Below are 21,682 nucleotides of genomic sequence, written 5' to 3' on the forward strand. Positions count from 1 at the left end.
ATGCCCATATATATTTGTTTTGGATTAACAGTATACTTTAATTATCAATTCTACGTATCAAGTACTTGATATGGGTTTAAATGTTTTGAAAAACATTGGTGGATAGAAAATTGGAAATAAATATAAATAATTAATATACATTACAGTACATGACTGCCTCTAATCTTCTGTAGGCATGAAAATGTTAAATATATCCTTATTTAACAGGGTTTTGTGTTTTTCATTTGTTATAACCTGCATGAATACAAATATAATCGAAGGTGGAACATGTATTTAGTAGAATATAAGGTATATCATTTAGGATATATCAACAAGCTAAGTCAAGAGATAATTTTAACTTCGATGAGTCACTTTTGAATTGAAAAAGATGTGTAGCTTATTATTATAGTTTTACGTAGAAACTGAATTCTTCCTTCAAATGACATTCTTCGTTCGTGATAAGTATCGCGCTACATATTTTTAAAGTTGACTTTTATTAAATAAATTCACAGCTTCGGAAAATTAATGTCAAGTGTGTAAACTCTAAATTACCATCATTATATTAGTAGCTATACTCACTTCCATTATGGTTTAATTTGGTTTGCAAAATCGTAAACCCACATCAACTATGTATACAGTAAATTTCAATATAACTAACTAAACACTATTACTCTGCATAGATTTCACGGTTCACTCTGTACTAACTACCAAATCAAACTGCCATACAAATTCCGATCGCACATTATTTGGTTGATAAAGGCTGGAAAGTTGTAAGTGGTTCTGAACATTTCAACTGCAAGTCGAAATATAAGTTTTAACCACAAAACACTTCTCTAAAAGTTCAATTAAAAACATATCACTTTTTAACACATAGTATTCAATTTGCACCATTTACAACAGAAAAACCATAAACTTGTATGACAATATTATAAATCGTCACCTTTAACTTTAATATTACGAAGATATATATACATATACATAAATAACTTTATTAATAAGTTGTGAATATCAATGAAAAAAGGGCTACACTTTGCATTTGCATTAACCTTTGTGCCATCATTAGGAATTATGGGATACTGATATCGATATCCGTAACGGTCTTTACGAATGTTGCCCGATCACTGACAAATTTTATTGAAATTACGATCCGAATTTGCACAATTATTATATCGTAATAAATACTTTTATCGTATTTATTATGATAAGTCATTTATTTCTTCTATGGTAACTAAAACTCCGATACTAACGGTAAGAAAATATCCACTGCTAGTGCTAGGGAACTATAAATATATGAGAATAAATTAAACATACGTATATGATAAAATTATCAAAAAAAGTTATAGAAATTGATTGATCCACAAAAATTATAATTTGAAATAAAATAATATTCATGCCATAATAGATAAAAGGCCTAAAATCCTAAAAATAAATAAATTAACACAGCGACAGTGTTCAGGCGTAAGCCACGTGGGCGATTGGCGACCGGTGACGACCTCGCACCTCAAGAGGGCTCGCGAGAGTTTTTAATTAATTGAAACTTGTATAATTTTTATCACCATTTGATTAGCTGTAAATCTTATTTCCCCATACATTAGTTTAACTATAATTTGGTCAAATATAATTTACCGTTTTCTCGACTAGGAAAATAGGGGTGTGTGGCCCAAATTTCGCCGACGCTAACGCGTGATCCATAGATAAACAAGTATAAATGACAATAATTGGCGTGGTCTACCACCACACAGCGGAACTCGTTAAATCTAATCAGAAAATAAAATATATTACGATATTTCTTCTTTTTATTCGTATATGGGAGTTAGCCAGAATATATACTCAGGATTTATTTATAATAAGAAGTGAGAGAGTGCATATAATGGTAGTAGTTTACTGTTAACCATTCAACCTGATACGCTGCCAAAGAGATGGGTTCAATCCAGCTTTTACATTATAGTCCAGTCATTACAGTAAGTTCATCTCGGAATTCGAGATACCCAGCTGTAAGTCTGTAAATACTTGTATATCACCACCTAAAAGTTGTCTCAAAACCTACATATGTTGCGTACACCCTACCATATGTAGGTTTTGAGACAACTTTTAAGTGTCAATATACAATTATTTATAGACTTACAGCTAGATATCTCGATTTCCGAGATTTTTACCTAATTTAAGCTCATTTAAGCTTAAATGACTGGACGGACTATAATTTTCTTGGCGTTCGTTGGACATTACTTCCTGATATAGCCTATCCCATGCAATCAGATTCATTTACATATTGATGTTTCATTAATTAAACCACAGCACATTTATAAATAAAAAATATAATTCTTGAAATGGTCGATATATATGTATCATCAGCGCCGAAAGTGTAAATTATATGGTATTTTTTGAACACACAAAATTATATGTTTGTAGGTAATTATTACGGAGATATATATTTATATGTAATAAAATACTATATCAGATTTTTAATTTTAAAATCAGTGATTTATTATAGTACAAAGTTAAAATAAAATAGTTTCATAGTCTTATCTATTTGTATATTAAGTAATTAACAATTGCGTATTATACAAAAGCATCTGATATCAGATTGGTGTATTATGATCACAGTAGGAGTTTCAAAACTATTGACTAGTGCTAATAACAATATTTACAAAATCTTATAATATATAATATTATATATATTTTTTAATACTCTATTATATAAATAAATAAAAATATTTTTGCCTATGTCACATTATGGTGCAGTTTTTCTGGTTTTATTTTCAACTCAGTTTTGTAACTATTTTTTGTTTTGCTGCGGGTGATCTGATTGCTGATTTTCTGTAATAATGAATTCAATATTTAAAACTATATCAAATACAAACTGAATAAAAAGCAGTCGATAGTCTAATAATTACCTGAGTTTGTTTCTTGCTCAAGCGACCAGTAGCTGCTAAAGCTGCTACCTCGAAAGCGTCAGATACACTTCGATCTGCTAATTTGGCCGAAGTCTCAATGTAAGTTACTGCCCCGATTTTGCGTCCTATCACCATAGCCTGGACAAATCATTAATAATTAAAATTAGTGATGTTGCTAGAAATATTTTGACTGTTACTATTATTTTAATTACTGATTAGTCAAGGCACAGTTTTTGCCTGTAACAGTTAACAATTTTTCTATTTTGTTGCAGCTAGTAACAAATAGCGAAACAAAACATTCATAAAATGTTTTTAATTAATATTTTACGTCTATTATGACTCAAAATTTAAATAAAGAAAATGTTGTTTAACATGCTTACTTCTTCAGGAGAAACTAGCACATCTCCGTTTTTAATATCCGCCTGACAGCCACATAAAATTATAGGAGCTCCGGGGGCGTATACTTGCACCTCAGGATACCACTAGAATTAATAAAAATTACTGATATAAAGTATGATTTACGTTTGTACCCAACTCTAGCTAGGAACAGTAGCAAATTTAAATAAGATTGATCAGTTTACCCCAAATATTAATAATAACATGATATCTAATTAATTTATGATTTAAGCAAATATCATTAACCCTTTCCACTCAGATGCCGCCGCTCCGGCTGCAAAATTCATATAAATCTCGGAATTCGCGAGTGGAAAGAGATATATTTAAGATACTAATTACGAACAAGAATGTTTTGGTCAAAAATAATTATTTTTATGTTCACACTTGTGAAAACTAAATCGAGAACTATAGTATTTATTTTAAAAAATCAGTGTGGCGAGCATTGACTTAGAATATAGAAAAAAATGTATAGTTAATTTGAAATCAAATAAAAATTGTGTTGTTAAGTAGAATTTGAAGAAAAAATAGGAATAACAGAGTTCGAATAGCTGAATTGTATTAGGAGTAAGAAGAGAAGTATTGGAACTGAGCTGAAATTAAAAGAAGAATGAAGAAAAAATGGAATGAAGCTAGAAGGTAAATAGAATTAGAAATTTGAAAAAAGAGCAAGAATTGAAGAAAAAATAAGAAGAAGAATATAGAATAGGATACATATATAGATTGAAAGTGATATAAAAATTAAAATGTAAATAAATAAAAATGTTGTAGGTGGCTAAATGCTCAGAGTAAGCGAGGCCAAATCAAAATTAAAAAAAAAAAACAGTTCTAAACTCACATAAACATAGTTATAAAATTTGTATAAAAATCAAATATACCAAGCAACAAAAGAAATGCAATATTGACGCATTCAAAACATTTATTTCTTAAGAATAAAGATTCAAAATTAAAAATTAAAAAAGTATAATACAACTAAAAGTAAATTAAATAAACAAACATAATATTTACCTTATTAACAATATTTTCTAGCATATGCGGTTCCATAACAGAAAAACAAAATAAAAACGCGTTAGCATCCTGATAAGCTAAGGGCCGAACAGTGTCATAAGCAGAGGAACCTTAGATAAAAAATAAAAAACATTAAAATAAAGATAACAAAATATAAAATAACAATCTTAAGGCAGGTATTATTACCTGAGGTATCCCAGATTTCAAAATTCATGTTAATGCCGCATAATTCAGTTGAAGATGAGTATTTCTCGAAACTTGTAGGCACATAGCACTGAAATAAAAAAAACAATTAATTAATAAATAGAAGATAATTAACTTCTATGAGATATGACAATGTTTATGCATTTGTCTGATAATAACATAATTATGAATGTTAAAGGTAATAAAAAAGTAGTGAAATTAATATTTTTTTGTCGCATTAATTAACAAAAAATACCAGTGATTTGCTTAAATACGAAGTATAAAACTAACGTATCGACATAAGTATCATGGATTGGTAGCACCTAATGCTAAAGCAAATTTTGCTATCCTCTGAAACACATCATCAGAAATCCAAGAATATTTTGGCAAGAACAATCATAGTATAATATAAATTTATAATTATTATGCAAACATTGGTAAATATTTTCGGATTCTAAAAAGGTTGTCCCGGAATCATATGCTTCTGGCATAAGTGGAACTCCTAAATATTAAAAAATACCCGTCAAAAATATTTGTATTTGTATTATTTAGATATATATTTTTTATTTCGACGAAAATATATTTTTAAAGCAATACTATAGTATGTTTTTGAAGTTCTATAATATACTGTTAACATTTTTTATAAATAGATCATATCAAAATACGTAAACAGATACATGTTTTTTCAAACTGAAGCCAATAAACATTGACATTCACACCGTCGACACAATTTTATTCTTGAAATACTGCAATTTTGTGGTATCAATATTTTATAATGGACATCAAGTGATATAAAAATAACATACATACAAAACATTCGCAACGGGGCAAAAAAAAACTTATTAGAACTATCATTTAGTTCAATATCGATCTAAATCAAAAAGTATAAATAGGGAAAATAGTTGGACTGTAGTGAGCATACGCTACTAAATATGGTAATGATATTATAGATAGTTTTTATAATAGGAAAATATTAAAATTCAGCAATGACTAAATACGCCTTTCTTCGTGTTTGTTGTACTCACCACCCACTGAATGAAATTCATTAAAGCCGAGTGGGCACACCGGTGCGGCAACGCGCCAGAATAAGTTTTCGCAATAACAATTCGTCATTTTGTTTTTACGTAATGTAAAAACGCCATTGACAAATATTAGCGCAGTTTCCGCTAAAGAGAGAAAATTATCGATCTTTTAGGCTGAATGGTTTATTTTTTTAATCATTTTGTATAATGCTCGCAGACTATCTATATTCAACTTAGGAACTAACTTCCCGTAGGATAAGTAAACGCAAAAAATCGAAGTGAAAATAATTATATATCTTTACTTTTAAAAGTTTCTGAACGTTTTGACATACCTAAGAAAAAATGGATGTGTGTGTGCGGTAACAAATTTTCGTTGACGATTTTGGGAACACGGGTCAACCGATTTGAATATTTCAAAAAACATTCGATTTGTATTAATGGGGAAACATGCTGAATCGCTTTTGGCCAAGGCAGGTCCAGCCGTTTCGAAGATACAGAGCAAAAAGTGCCAAAAATGGTAACTCCGTTTTTAAGAGAACGGAGCGTCCGATTTCAATAATTAAAAAAACATTTTACTTGTCAAACTAAAAAAGTGATTGAATTTATGGGAAGGGGGCCGTTTAAGTATTACGTAAGCACTATAGGGGGGGGGGGGTTATTGATTTGCTTATTTTGGGCATTTTGGGTAAGAAATTTGCTTACTTTTGCTGACAAGGGGGAGGGGGGGTTAAATAATTGTAATAAATCCGCTTACGTAATACTTGAACAATCCCAAGGCAGGTACAGCGGTTTCGGAGATACAAGGAAAAAAGTAAAAAATGAATGCCATTTGTCGGTAAAAAATGATCATTATGCGAATGCAAATTAAATTACCAGATATTTCATATAAGTACAAATTTTGTGCATGTTTCTATGAGTTCCGTACAAATATTTATCCGTTAGACTGCAACGCGGCGCTTAGGCGCTTCGATATCTTCTCTCTAAAAAGCTATGCAGCGGCTATTGAAAAAAAGTTCAAAAGTTACAAAAAAAATTCAAAATAAAAAATCTTTTTTTTTTCAAAAATTTAAAAATTCTTAAAGATCTCATGTTTTCGAAGTTTTCAAAAAAAAGCCTTTAAATTTTTAATTTTTGATACGGGAAGTTCTAGCAATTAGCCTTAATGCACGATGCCAAGCACCACTAGTTTTTAAATGGACCTAATACTAAGATTTGTGGTATTTAATCTTTAATATTGTCGGATAATAAAATTTAGTAGTCCATTTCTTATTATTAGTAAACGATCTCGACAATACACTTCCAAATCGCCGTGAATGCACCGCGGCGCATTCAGTCTCGAGACGAAATCTTATGAATGAACGATAGCCTCGTGGTAGTAATGGTAGTACGTACAAACTCGTTTGCATAACAACATGCGGTGTTGCGGCATTCCGACACGCACGAGGGTCACAAAGACCTCACGGTGAGCCCAAGAAGTAAAAAGCGGCTACCCATCAGATACCCGATCCGATCTCTCGGGCTCGCCATTCATCGCTGCCTTCCCAGAATCACAATGCCACTACTCTGGGGCTCTGGCCTGTGTACTTGTGCCGGCATTCCTTCTGTTTCACAGAAATGCCATTTAACACCTCGCCTTCTACAAATATTATGTGTTCAACATTATAATACCAAATCTAGTGCGCGTTTGTTTAACTCATTTGGGAATTGCGGAACGTATTAGAACAAGACGTAATAAACATTTCATTCAGATTCATTCAGTCGCTTAATTTTAAAAATTCATCAAAGTTAAAAAAAAAAAATGAGTGACAAAAGTCACTTATGTGTTAGTTTTATGTAATAACTTTACTTCAAAATATAGATTACCAAAGTATGTTTCAAATTGACTGTTTCCTGGCATTTGTATTAAAATAAATAATTAAATCAAAATTATTTCACACATTAAATTTGTATGGGCTCGCCCGTAGGTAAGCGGTTAAGAGCGACGGGACTTGTTTCAGAGGTCCCTGGTTCGATACCCACTTCGAGCAGCCTGTTGTCAGGCAGCAGTGACAACGTTTTTCACTTGGACATATAGATAGCAATATGTTTACAAGTAAAAATATCCCTTGTCCGGCATTGCTGCACCAATAAAAAGTCAGCCCTATTAGATTAATTCTAATAACAAAAATCATCAAATATGGATGGATTAACCATTGGGTTACCATCTAAAATACGAAGTAATGAGAAGTTTCAGCCCAACAGCTCATAGGACGTAAGGTTCTGATTGCTGTTAAAAATATATAAAAAAAAAATAAAAAATTAAATTTGTATAATTTATACCTGCATAATGGGTGCATGTGGAACTTCTCATACCAACAATAAAAAATTTAATTCAAGATTCAAGTTTTTTTAAAGCTGTGAAAAACTTTCTTCATTGAAAAAATTGAATTTTTTTTCTATATTTTGGAATTTCTTAACTTTTTTCAAAGCAATCGCTCTACGTTAGGGAAATTGAAAATATGTTCTTGCATTTGAAAATAAAAAATATCGTTGAACACAAAAGCTAAAACTTTACTACTTACAACTTTATTATATTATTCGTTATAATACAAAATACAGTGGTAGTATTTTTATTGCGGATGTTATACAGTCTTTCATTTCCTTCGAAATTATTTTTACATACACATATCTGAACGCACTCTACGCCTGGGTGATAAATTTCTTTAAATAGAATATTTCTTGTGAACTATAATTTGTACAATAATAAACAATTGTACTGCTTACTGCAAGTTCAAGATTTAATTTCAAAGTCTATATATCATTTCTTATAAATTCTTGAAAGATGATAACGAAACGAAAGACCGAAAGACGATTCCGAACATTTCAGAAACATTAAAAGAGATTAAAATATTCAGCTTAATTCATTACGTAAACAATAATTTTTTTAATCATTTAAATGGTATCTCGTATGTCACATATATTTAGTCAACATTCTAGTCAAGATAACATTTTGATACTTTTTGCGCATTAATATAACTATTACTAAAGATAGATAAAATGTCTTTTATACTCATTAGTATTTAAATAATAAGTTTTAATGAAATATGATGACAAAGTCTGATAATAGAAATAAAGGTTCATTAAATAAAATATGGAAATGAACACTCCGCACTCATTTACCTCCTGCGTGGCCACCTCTAAGTAGTAAAATTCCCATCTCGTTAGTTTCAAAAAATCTGATGCTCTTAATAGAAAAAAATCAAGTTTCTAGTGTAAGAAGGAGAGACGTCTTTTAAACAGTTTTAAAATAATATGACCACTGGGAAAAAAATATTAAATAAGCTCTATAAGTATTGAAAATTTCTAGTAAATATAGAATGTAAGAATCTATCGAGCGCAACATAATATTTATTATAAATAAATTAATATTCCAAATAATTAATATCAGTTCACTTGAGCAATTAATAAGTAAATATATCTTCATATCATATGGCTGAATTATGTGCGTTACTCTTCTACTTTCTGAGAAGAATAATAATACATTTAGAGCGTCAATAACTCAATGGTAATTGGAAAGATATACATAATCATGTTCCAAGAAAAATACATAATTAAAATATTTTTTCTCCCATTCCCATTTTACAAATAACTAAACTAAGAGACAATATTATGAAAATTTAAAATTAGCAGAGTTAGAATAATCTATTTAATCTATCACTTGTAAAATTTCTTTTCAACTTAATTTTCTTTTCTATTTGCTATTTTCTATTTTATACACCTTTGCCAGGGTAAAAGTTCGGTCGGTCCTTTTTACCCCACCCAGGTGTAAGCTTTACTAGAGAGTATATAAAAAAAAACTGTTGAATCTACTTAAAATTAACAACGAATTTTATAAAACAAAAAAAAGCGTATACTTAAAAATTACATCAAGGTCTCGTAAAATAAACGACAGTGCTCACAACCAAAAAAACTAACAACGAATGAAAATATTTTTGTTATGGACTTTCAAACAGGTGATAGCTGGTTATACATTTTTTACTGGTTTTTTAGATATCGGTTGTCGACCTATTTACCCGCGGACCTTTAGGCCCCCGCTCTACCCTATATAAAAAAAAATAATAAATAATAATCGAAATCTAAGAATACTAAATTCTCTAGGCACAAAAGTGATGAATATTTAATCAAAGACTAATGGAAAAAACTCAATAAATATTAAACGGGTGAAAACATTAACACAAAAATGTTGATCTGCCCTGTTTGACACAGTGGTGTGAAAGTATGTACCTAACGATGGTCGATCATTATATATTATGCGCGGCATTTGGTAGCAGAAAAGGCGTCCGAGAAAAATTCACAGAATTGAAGATGCGAACGGATGTTTGGCACCAGCACAGGGTCGTCTGCAAGAAGAATGGAACTAGCAAGGCAAGTACTTGACTCAGGATTTCAGACCCACCGCAGGGCTAAGATAGGAGGAAGATACTCAAGATAATTTGAGACACATTCAAAAATCAACATAAATTACAAATAGCCATAAATCTATACATCTGACATGAGAATCGGTATCCAATTTGATTCAAGCGATTTGGAAAGAATTTGATGAATTTCAAACATAATTCGGTAATCCAATTAATTGATAATTTCCAATCATACTTTGAAATAATATATCTTATCAATTGTCACACTTTTATTATGAAATTTCTATCACGTTGCGTAAATTTCTCGAAGAGTATTATTTTCTAGCAATTTATATATTGAATCATCAATCAATTATATTATGAGAACTAGTGGGGTGTATGGCATCGTGCCTTATGGCAAATTGCTGGAACTTCCCGTACCGTAACGAAATGTTCGAAGAATACTGAATGTTTTCAAATAGATTATTATTAATATTGTAACTTTGTCTAATATTTATAAGAATTATATAAACTGAATTGCAAAGTTGAAATTATTTGTTTAAAGTATATTAGAACTATAGTCAGAATTAAAAATAAAATCTGAATTATTTTCGATATATAAAATTTTTTTTTTTGAAAAAAAAAAGTTGAAACAAAAAAATGTTTTTTCCAAAATCAATTATTTTGTTAAGACAAACAGAAAGTTCTTTGAATCATTTAAATCGGACGCTTAGTTCTCTCAAAAACTGCCATTTTTTACACATTTAGCTCCGTATCTTCGAAATGGCTGGGCCTGCCTTTGCCAAAAACTAATGAACACTTCTCCCTATCATTACTAATTGAATGTTTTTTAGATCATTCAAATCGGATGCTCCGTTCTCTCAAAAACTCGATTTCTATTTTCTGCACACTTTGCTCTTTATCTCCGTAACGGCTGAACCTGCCTATGCCAAAAAAACTAATCAGCTCATCTCCCTATCAATAAGGATCGAATGTTTTTTGAACCATTCAAATCGGTTGATCCGTGCGCCCGAAAACGTGACTAGAAATTTGTATCCATACATACATACACACACATCCATTTTTTCTGAGATATGCCAAAATGTTCGGAAACCTTCAAAACGTCGAGAAATGTAAAAATTTTCAATTTCGATTTTCGGCCCATTACAATAACTTACCCTACGAGAAGTTAAAAATAATATGTGCTAGGTCATAATAATTAGTTTAAAATTTTTATTAACAATTTTAAGTAAGCTTTTTTTGTTATTTTTTCATTTTTTTTATTTTGGAACTATAAATTGTTCTATAAGCTGTTATTGTTGTACATTTAGTACATTAGTCTAGCGCTTCGAGACGATAACCCAGTGGTTTACCACTCTCTTTCTGTTGAGATTATATTAGATCTATTTATAATAGTAAATATATCGGATTGTAATTGAACTATTAAAGCAATACCCAGGAATTCTCACTTGGTCATACTTTAGATCTATTATCCCAAGTAATATTCTGATATCACTACTGCTTGATATTAAGCTGCCAAGGTGGGCATTGAGTTTGAAACCAGGAATTGCAAAACCACGTTAAAATTGAGTAAGCTAATATAAATATTAGCAACTCGTTCACAAGTGCATCAATTATCAAAACTTATTTTGTACCTTTTTATTTAAGCAGCATAAATTTTAATAATTCAAAACTTTAACGAATGCAGATTTGTGTCTGATGAATGATTTGATAAATATATATATATATATATATATATATATATATATATATATATATAATGACTTTCGCGGCACGTGCGTTGGTACATTCATATGAGTATTTTGTAATTCAAACAAATTCTTGTTCTTATCATATAGCACTAAAATACAAATATACATGAAGTCTATTTGTACATTCTAATATTAACAATATTCATTTTATCAATCTTTCGTAGAATGAACATTTATACAATAACGTCGGAATAGTTTTCTTCATGCAAATACATTTAAGAGTTTAAATATAGACATGAAATAATTCACTAAACAAGAATTTTGAATAATCTGATCAGACACGTCATTTTATACAAAATAATTAGTTATCATCGACAAACAAACAAAATTTCTCTCCATAATAATCACAATTATCACTAATTTAATTTAATTGTATGCCAAAAACTTTTTTAAATATAATTAGAGATTTTCAAAACCATTTCAAATAATAACGAAACAGCGTGTCCATTAGTAGCGATACTGAACGGATCAGGAACAACGATAAATTTTAAGATATTTCTGTCATTATCAATTAAAATGTGTTGAACAATTAATCATCAAATCACCAGAAGACGGTTAAATATAAAAATGGCTTTAAAACTTTGCTATACATAATTAAAAATTTACTTTGTACCAATCAATTATTAAAAAATGTCTAAATAGAAGCATCAGTGATATAATCAATAAACACTAATAATAAGAAAAAAAATCAAAACGATTAATGTCAAAATACCACTCCAAAGCCTGTATGTATAAAAGATTAACAATGATTATTTAAAAAAAAACATTGGAAATTCTAACCGTTTTCATTTACTTTAAGGTCAAATAATTACTAGTAGTAATTGGTTCTAAAGCCTACATTAAATGACAATACATAATTGATTGATTTTAAAGTAAAAATATCGATGTTATTTATTCACAAGGCTTCAAAAATATTATATACTACAATAAATAAACTTTTACAAATATGTATTTACTTACATTTGTAAATGTGCTGCTGGTGTGCCTTTTAGCTAAGGAAGTCTTTCCTGATCTTGTATCTCCAACTAGTACTAATTTCAAATTCTTTTGCTGCTCTTGACAGGACTTCGTCTTATTATTTTCTTTTCGAGACATCTGTTAATGATATTATAATAATAAGTAAATATACTGAAGTATTTTATAGCTTTATTATAAATTTTATGGTTTATTTCGAATTTCTGTTAGAATTAGAAATTTATTATAATAAAAATAGAATACAAATTTAACTCATAGCTTTATAAAATTTATAAAGTTATTTATAAAATTTAATCATTCAAAGTAAAATATGATTATAATTTTGTCAATTGAAATAACAAAATAATCCAAAAATTTTAACTGGTTGATATTTTTTCGATAAAGAGGGTTCTGAAAAGTATGCTTCAGTTTTTCATTCTATCACAGTTATGGAAGTGAATTCATTGAAGTGAAAGGATAATTTTGCTCATACATCGAAGCGATTTTGATTTAAATTTGCTCAAATTTTAATACTTGTCAAAATCATATTAATTATTTTTGGTATCATGCTGTAATGCACATAAGTAAATCTCTACTAAATTTTAATTTTATTGAACGAGTACTATGAAAAAATTCAATGAAAGGAAATTGTTTGACCCCTCCGCCCGGTAGAGAATCATAAAAATAGACATCTCCAGTTGTTCATTTCAGTAGTAATTCGTTTTGTGTAAGAAAGACATGTACTGAGTGGTTGCAGGAAGTTTACATGAGATAACATGGCTAAATAATAAAACACTACATCCGCTATCATCACGAAACTGTTTGAGTGCAATCATATCCGACATGATCGGTTCGAATTACAATCATATCTTATCAATATCATTTTTTAAGGTTCAAATAAGACTTATTAGTGTACGATAAGACAGACAAATTAGTTATGAAACTCGATGGTTTGATGGGAACTATTTTTGGGAAGATATCTGGAGTAGATTAGGAATTGTATAAATTTGAATTGATTTGAAACGGCTGGACCTGTTTTTCAGATGTTTTTTAAATCAATTAAATCGGTTGATCCGTGCTCTCGAAATCGTGAACGAAAAATTGTATCCAAACATACACACGTATATACTACATACATACACGCATCCATTTATCCTAAGATGTGCCAAAATGTTCAGAAAGTCTAAAACGTAAAGATATATAAAAAAATATTTTCGTTTTTTTGCGATTATTATAACTTATATTACGGGAAGTTAAACATGTATATATTCTCTTATATTTAATCAGTTTTAATTAAAAAAAGCATTCATAACCGTAGTAAATATATTAATAGCAGAAATAGAGTCGCTAAAAAGCGTGTATAATCTCATTTAATATTTTTATAAATATTTTGATAAATATTTAAACTTCCACAAATGTCAATATCAAATTTCTAAAAAAAATGTAAACTAGTGGGGTGTATGGCATCGTGCTTTAAGGCAAATTGCTGGAACTTCCCGTACCGTAACGAAATGTTCGAGGAATACTGAATGTTTTCAAATAGATTATTATTAATATTGTAACATTGTCTAATATTTATAAGAATTATATAAACTGAATTGCAAAGTAGAAATTATTTGTTTAAAGTATATTAGAACTATAGTCAGAATTAAAAATAAAATCTGAATTATTTTCGCTATACAAAAAAAACATTGTTTTGTAAAAAAAAAGTTGAAACAAAAATTTTTTTTTCTCCAAAATCAATTATTTTGTTAAGACAAGCAGAAAGTTCTTGAATCATTTAAATCGGACGCTTAGTTTTCTCAAAAACTGCCATTTTTTATTCATTTAGCTCTGTTTTCTTCGAAATGGCTGGGCCTGCCTTTGCCAAAAACAAATAAACACTTCTCCCAATCATTACTAATTGAATGTTTTTTAGATCATTCAAATCGGATGCTCCGTTCTCTCAAAAACTCGATTTCTATTTACTGCACTCTTTGCTCTTTATCTTCGTAACTGCTGGACCTGCCTTCGCCAAAAACTAATCAGCTCATCTCCCTATTAATAGGAATCGAATGTTTTTTGAACCATTCAAATCGGTTGATCCGTGCGCCCGAAAACGTGACTGCAAATTTGTATCCATACATACATACACACACATACACATCCATTTTTTCTGAGGTATGCCAAAATGTTCAGAAACCTTCAAAACGTCGAGAAATGTAAACATTTTCAATTTCAATTTTCGGCCCATTACAATAACTTACCCTACGGGAAGTTAATTATGAACTCATTTTGCATATCAAATTTCTAAAAAAAATGTAAATTATGAACTCATTTTGCAATTAAATTATAAGTAAATATAATTTTCGAATATTATATATTAAATTTTTTTTATTAAAGATAAATAAATAAACGATATAAAAAAACTTATACATTCTTGTGCAACTAATTAAATTTTATAAATTTATCTGCATAAATCATTTCCATAATTTATAAAGATTTGTTAGACAAAATTTGTGTGCGTATACAATTTCTAATAAACGCGTGTACGAATATGGTCAATAACCTGAAATTAATTTAGAAATAAAATTTCTAATTTACGAATTCTGCTCCAATAATACTGGTATAGATCTGCATACGTGAGTATTCACTTCCTATGATGCAATCGTGATTTCGATTTCGACTTCAGACATATCTGGTCCGGCGGACCTGATGTAAGAGACGGAAAATATATTCCGAGCAAGAGCAAGATGCGATCCGATCACTGACTGACTGACTATGAGTGAGTGAAAGTTACCCGGCCGCCCGTCGTTCGTAAACAGACTGCTTGATAACGGCAGGACACACTCGCAGTTCGCCTTCTTCGAGAAAGTTCACGCTTGTGTGGGAATGGTACAACGTAAGTGAGATGAAATTATTCAGATAAAATACAACAAACTACATCTGATATGTTTCTAAGTGGATTTGTGAAGAACAAATATTTACTTGTTGATCGTCGAAAGATTAACGCCGACCGTACTTTCCTATTCTGGCAACTGACCGACACAGGTTGAAAAGGCGAAGGCTTGTGATACGGAAAACATATTATCAGTGACAAATTCGAATGAAATAATCGACCAACAAAAAAATAAACCTGTGGGGCGTATGGCATCGTGCCTTAAGGCAAATTGCTGGAACTTCCAGTACCAAAAATTATTTTTTTTAAAAAAGATTAACATTTTTAAAAAAAAATTACACTGAAAAATTAGATTTTTAGAAATTAGATTGCTTTTTCAAAGCAATCGTACTGCTTTAACTGCATAGAGACGAAATATGGAAGCGCGTTAGCGCTGCGCCGCCGTCTAACGGATAAGCATTGGTACGGAACCCATAGGAATGTAAACAAAATTTATACTTATTGTTAAAATCTCTATAAAATACCTGATAATTTGATGTGCATATGTCTAATGATCATTTTTGACCGCCAGATGGCATTTTTTTTTACTTTTTCCACTAGATCTCCAAAACCGCTAGACCTGCCTTCATGAAAATTTGATCAGTTCTTCATCTTGTTAACACAAGTAAAATGTTTTTTGAATTAATCAAATCGGACGCTCCGTTCTCTTAAAAGCGGTGTTTTTGTCACTTTTTACCCCATATGCAAAAAACTAATCAGCAACGTCTCCTTATCAATACGAATCGAATGTTTTTTGAATTATTCAAATCGCTTCATCCGTGTTCCCGAAATCGTCGACGCAAATTTGTATCCGAACACACACACACCACACATACATCCATTTTTTCTAAGGTATGCCAAAATATTCAGAAATGTCTGAAACGTAAAGATATATAAAAAATTTCATTTTCGATTTTTTTGCGATTACTATAACTTACCCTACGGGAAGTTAATTAGAGATGCATTCATACTGTTAAAAAATTGATAAGACAAAATACATTGCGGTTCCATAGGAATCAATAGTGATGAATTTGTATTTTTGATAGAAATATAAGATGACCGCATTTCCAGCTTATGTCCATAATCTAATATATGGGCATAATTTAAAATCAATATTTGTCCTGGTTTTAATCTGTTGTCCCGAATTGTCCTGATATTTTTGAAATTAATAGGTAATAAAAGGTAAATTAACAAAATTATGAGAACAAACGAACAAGTGCTAATTTTTTTTGAATTAATTAAGAAGAAAATCGAATAGAATTTTATACAAGGCTCAAAGCGAAGAAAAACATAGATCGAGAACTATAAGATGTAATATGATATAAATAAAAAAAAAATTACATACAATCGAGTAATGAAGTTCTGAAGTTCTGAAAAAAATTTTTTTTACTGTATCCTTAAAAATCATTAGTTCCGGATTAGATAGCTAAAATTGCCATCGCGGTTTTGACTTAAAAAATATGGTCACCTTACAGAATAATGACTTTTTGTTATCAATACGCATCACAACTATTTTTTTTTAATATTAAATGTCCATTATGCAATCCTGTTTTTTATGGAGCCAAAACACAAATACAAACTGATAGTAACCAATGTGTTTGCAAAAATGCAATAAAGTAATAACAATAATATTTTTGAAAATTTTTAATAAAGCAATTTAAATATCGCTTAATAATTAAACAAATAAGTGGTAAAAACTATTTTCATTACTTTCAATTCATATTATTTATATATAGAATTTTATTTATATTACTATTTTTGAGATTGAGTTAAACTATTCTAAAAATCCCAATTTTTTTCAATTTTCTTTTAAACTTTAATGCTATATAATACTAAAAATACAAGTAGATAACAATACTAAAAAATACGGAGGCATAACACTTTTATTAAAAACACTGTGAGAAAGCAATATTATATCAATAGATTTAATTACCAATTATTACTTGTAAATCATTTGATATATAGTTTCTTGTAATATTGATTTTACAAGGCAAGTAAATCGATTGATTTGCAATAGCATTAGAAATTATTTCGATACAAACAAATTACATCAGGAATCCAAAATTCATTCTATCTTCTAAAGATCTTACTTCAATTTCTCGACTAAATATTTATAGCTACCATTTGCACTTTCGAGCACACAGTCGTTTGCAATATAACATTGCAGTGAGAAAACTTTCACTCTTACAGTATTCTAAATCATTTACCATTAGAACACCTATAATCAACTATTCCACGATTTTAATTAATTGATTTGTTAATGGAATTTTGAAGAATAATTTTATGATAACTAGTAATTTACTATAAAATGCACATTTAAAAGTTAGCACATTAAGTTTATAAATTATAACTTTAATAAGTCATCATTTAATTTAGAAGCGTTGAATTGCCGATTAAAATATTAGTTAAGATAGGTGCGACTTGCACATTTCAGTTAATTAAGTTGTAATATTTTTTATTATAACAAAGTCTCTATTGATCGTTTAAATTTATGTATTGGATGAAGCATACTATAGAAAACATTGACTTCAGCAATTTATCTTCAAACCTTCAGAGTTTTTTTATGTTACCATTAAAGATATACCCTCATCAGAAATTCCTTTACCTAATGGCTTCTAAAATAGTTTTTTACATATATTAAAATTTTATTGGAATGATTTTGTGATGTTTGTGATTCTTTTGCCAACGACCCCATGTAATAAATTAATATTAAGAACTTTTATTAAACACTTTATATAGCAGGCAAAATATACCGTTCGGTAACAAAACAATTTGTATACTCAAATTAAAAAAATCATAAACTACAGAAATGATTCAATTCCGAACAAAAAGCATGGTCTATAAATATTAAATATAGATTTTTTAATCTTCAGGGGCTTTTATGCATAGGATCCCTGTTTAGGATCAAAATCCCAAGCGCCACTAAAATTACTAGAGCGCATCAATATATAGCCTGACATTTGACGCGCTGTCTTAGGGGAGAACTGTGTTGCATAGAAAAGGAAGAATAGAAATGAATTGCAAGTCACTTGATAATGATTGTACTGAAAATCACATTAAATGTAAATGATGAACATAACTCTTTTTACAATAATTAAATAGCAATCAGAAAAAAAATCTATAGCTATTGTGTTGATTATTAGAACTCCCGTAACAGTACTGAGTTCTATATATATGACATGACGAAGATACCCCAGTGGGCTACTCCATTGAACATTACTTGCACACGGATAAGTATTGATAAAACACTATAAAGCGCAGAAACTCTAGCAATACTTCGCTGAAGAGAATTATTTACTATGTCATTGCGTTCCTGAACATTATATTTAAACTATTACACGTTACTGTCTCCGATATTTGTTAAATTCCTATCGAGTAAGTTCCTTTCTCAATTGTCGCAAGCAAACAAAACGTATAAAAAATTATGACCATCGACATTCACCAGTGCAATATTGCCCTTTTCTGGTTTTCAAATAAATATAATACTGTATCATCGATTGGAATTTGCCATACTCCCCTATTTTTAACTCGAAAAGGAAATATCCCTTTGCTTAAAACATATGGGATAATAAGCTTCTAGATAAAAATATCTTTATTTTTATGCTGAAGGGTTGGGGATCTAGTTAGTGGAAATTGTAAATTAGTGGCCGGTTCTGTTTCACATCATTATTAGAGAAGAAATATCTTTAAATTATTGTCTTTGAAAATACATACAAGCATGTAGTCTTAAAAATTAAATTAATCAATATACAAAAATAAGATATACAATCAATATGAAAAAAGTAATAACTATCAATTAGAAATCTACTGTTGACTATTCAAAGTTTTACTTTGGATCACTATTTTAGTAATGGTGACAAACAATCTTTTGATCCATCAACTTATTTCTACAATACTTGCTTTAGATTTACCTCTTATAACTTAATTTTTGTTTATTTTTTTGTCTATAATTTCACATACGCTATAAAATAAAATACATCTTCATTTTAGAAATTACGTTCCTAATTTAAATACAGAATAAAAGAATTTAAATGTTATTCAGTATGAATTTGATTAGTTAATTTAAATAATCATAGCTGAACTCTAATGAGGGTGAAACAAGTATGTAATTTATTAAATTAGTACCTCTGTCTTCAAAATATTATTTCCAACTTCCTGCGTCTTCGAAACGTTATTTCAGATTTTTTTATTAGTCAATTATAAAATCAGGTAATGAATGGAACCATCGTATCGTGATCTTACAACTTTTGTACAATGACAGACGGCGCATTTTTTATTTCTTTATTACAACATTTTGAAACAAGTCTGAATGAGTCAATATAGAATATAAAAAAAAAATCCGAGCGATGTAATATTATCAAGAATCGGATCTTAATTAAAACGTATCAAAAAAGTTAATCTGATTATATATAGATGATTATTTTTAAGCAACACAAAATATTAAAATACCTAGATTATATATAATTAATTATTTTTATAACATCTATAATGCGATAAGAAAATAAAAATTAAGAATATTTATTAGATTAATATAAGTAAAGATTAGGAATATAGCAATATTGTAAGAAGGTAACATAAGGAATATAGCAATATTGTAAGAAGTTAGTATGGATCTTAATGTTGTTGATTTTGACATTTATTGAATATTGTTGTTTTTTTTTTTCAATATAGCTAAAGAAAACCAACAGCTATAGTAAAGTAAATGCAGTAATAAACGTTATTAACTTACCGTAGGGTAAGCTATAGTAATCGCAAAAAAATCGAAAATGAAAATGTTTATATATCTTTACGTTTAAAGGATTTTTGGCCATTTTGGCATACCTTAGAAAAAATTGATGTATGTGTGCGTGTGTGTGTATGTGTGCGAATACAAATTTTCGTCGACGATTTCGGAACACGAATTGACCGATTTGAATAATTCAAAAAACATTCGAATCGTATTGATAAGGAGACGTGCTGATTAGTTTTTGGCAAAGGCAGGTCGGGCCGTTCCGAAGATACGGGGCAAAAAGTGCCAAAAACGGTAACTCAATTTTCAAGAGAACGGAGCGTCCGATTTTAATAATTCAAAAAGATTTTACTTGTATTGACAAGATGAAAAACTGATTAAAATTTGGGAAAGGCAGGTCCAGCGGTTATGGACTCTCAATAAAAATAAGTTAAAAAAATGTTATTTTCCAGTCAAAAATGTTTATTGGACATATGTACATCAAATTATCAGATATTTTATAGAGATTTTAATAATGTGTACACATTTTGTGTAAATTTTTTTGGGTTCCGTACCAAGATTTTTAATTTCGGTATGGGAAGTTCCAGCAATTTGCCTTATGGCACGATGCCATGAACCCCACTAGTTTATTATATAATTAAAGCTCAAGACTAAAGTCAATGTACTAATTTTGGTATTTGTTATTAGGTGCAGTAAACATAGCAAATTTAATTTATGCAAAAATGTATTAAATAATAGATTATATTGTAAATTATGCTAGTAACCAACTCATATCAATAATCACCATAGAATATAAAAAATGAAAGTGATATTTGAGAAAATTTAACCGCAACGTTCAGATCCAAAACTTTCAATACGTGCACGTGCGTTTGATAATGATGAATTCGACTAATTCTGACAAAATCATCCGTAACGGTAATGATCCGAGAGGGCACAAAAAATGTCTAACTGGCGAGATTTGAGGTGGTCCATCGGGACTAGACGCGTCGCTAACAGGTTCAACGCGGTCCACGGGTACCTGCAGACGCGACTCGTGGGAATCGGCACCGTACCGCGGATAAAGTATATAATGCAATACAACAAAAAGAACAACCTTTACGAGGAATGCTTTAATGCCTGTGAATGCCGATGTTTGCTCGGACTCGTTTCAACTTTTGTTCGGCCATTCCAAAATATAACCCAATACTAAAAGATACCGAGGGGCGAGCGCGGACAGGTAAGTGAGCGCGAGAAAGGAATCTCAAAACTCAGGATTGAAGGAAGGTGCCAAAGGGTACACGCCCTACATCGAATTCCTTTTCATCTTCTACAAGATCATTAAACTTGTGCTAAACGAATCTGGTACATATCTATATTGAACAAAACGTAGGGACCAGAATTTGACACTTTCTCGGAAGATATAAAAAAAACAATAATTAATTATTCGAAATAGATTTAAGCAAATTATACATAAAT

At 29.7% G+C, this 21,682-nt stretch overlaps 1 protein-coding gene across 1 annotated transcript; it reads right to left on the reverse strand.

The window, feature by feature from the left end:
• Nucleotides 1-2,700: 2,700 nt before the first annotated feature.
• Nucleotides 2,701-12,722, reverse strand: LOC113365373 (GTP-binding protein RHO1-like; the record flags this gene model as incomplete). The annotated part of the gene is made up of 6 exons (XM_026606944.1): nucleotides 2,701-2,796; nucleotides 2,874-3,011; nucleotides 3,254-3,355; nucleotides 4,275-4,384; nucleotides 4,461-4,548; nucleotides 12,588-12,722. Coding segments are annotated over 6 exons (669 nt in total), but the record flags the coding sequence as incomplete, so codon positions are not given.
• Nucleotides 12,723-21,682: the final 8,960 nt, after the last annotated feature.

Source organism: Ctenocephalides felis, unplaced genomic scaffold (assembly GCF_003426905.1).
Source record: "Ctenocephalides felis isolate EL2017-DRISC unplaced genomic scaffold, ASM342690v1 CF-g0.4_SCAFFOLD_00954, whole genome shotgun sequence".
In the NCBI taxonomy this organism is placed as follows: Eukaryota; Metazoa; Arthropoda; class Insecta; order Siphonaptera; family Pulicidae; genus Ctenocephalides; species Ctenocephalides felis.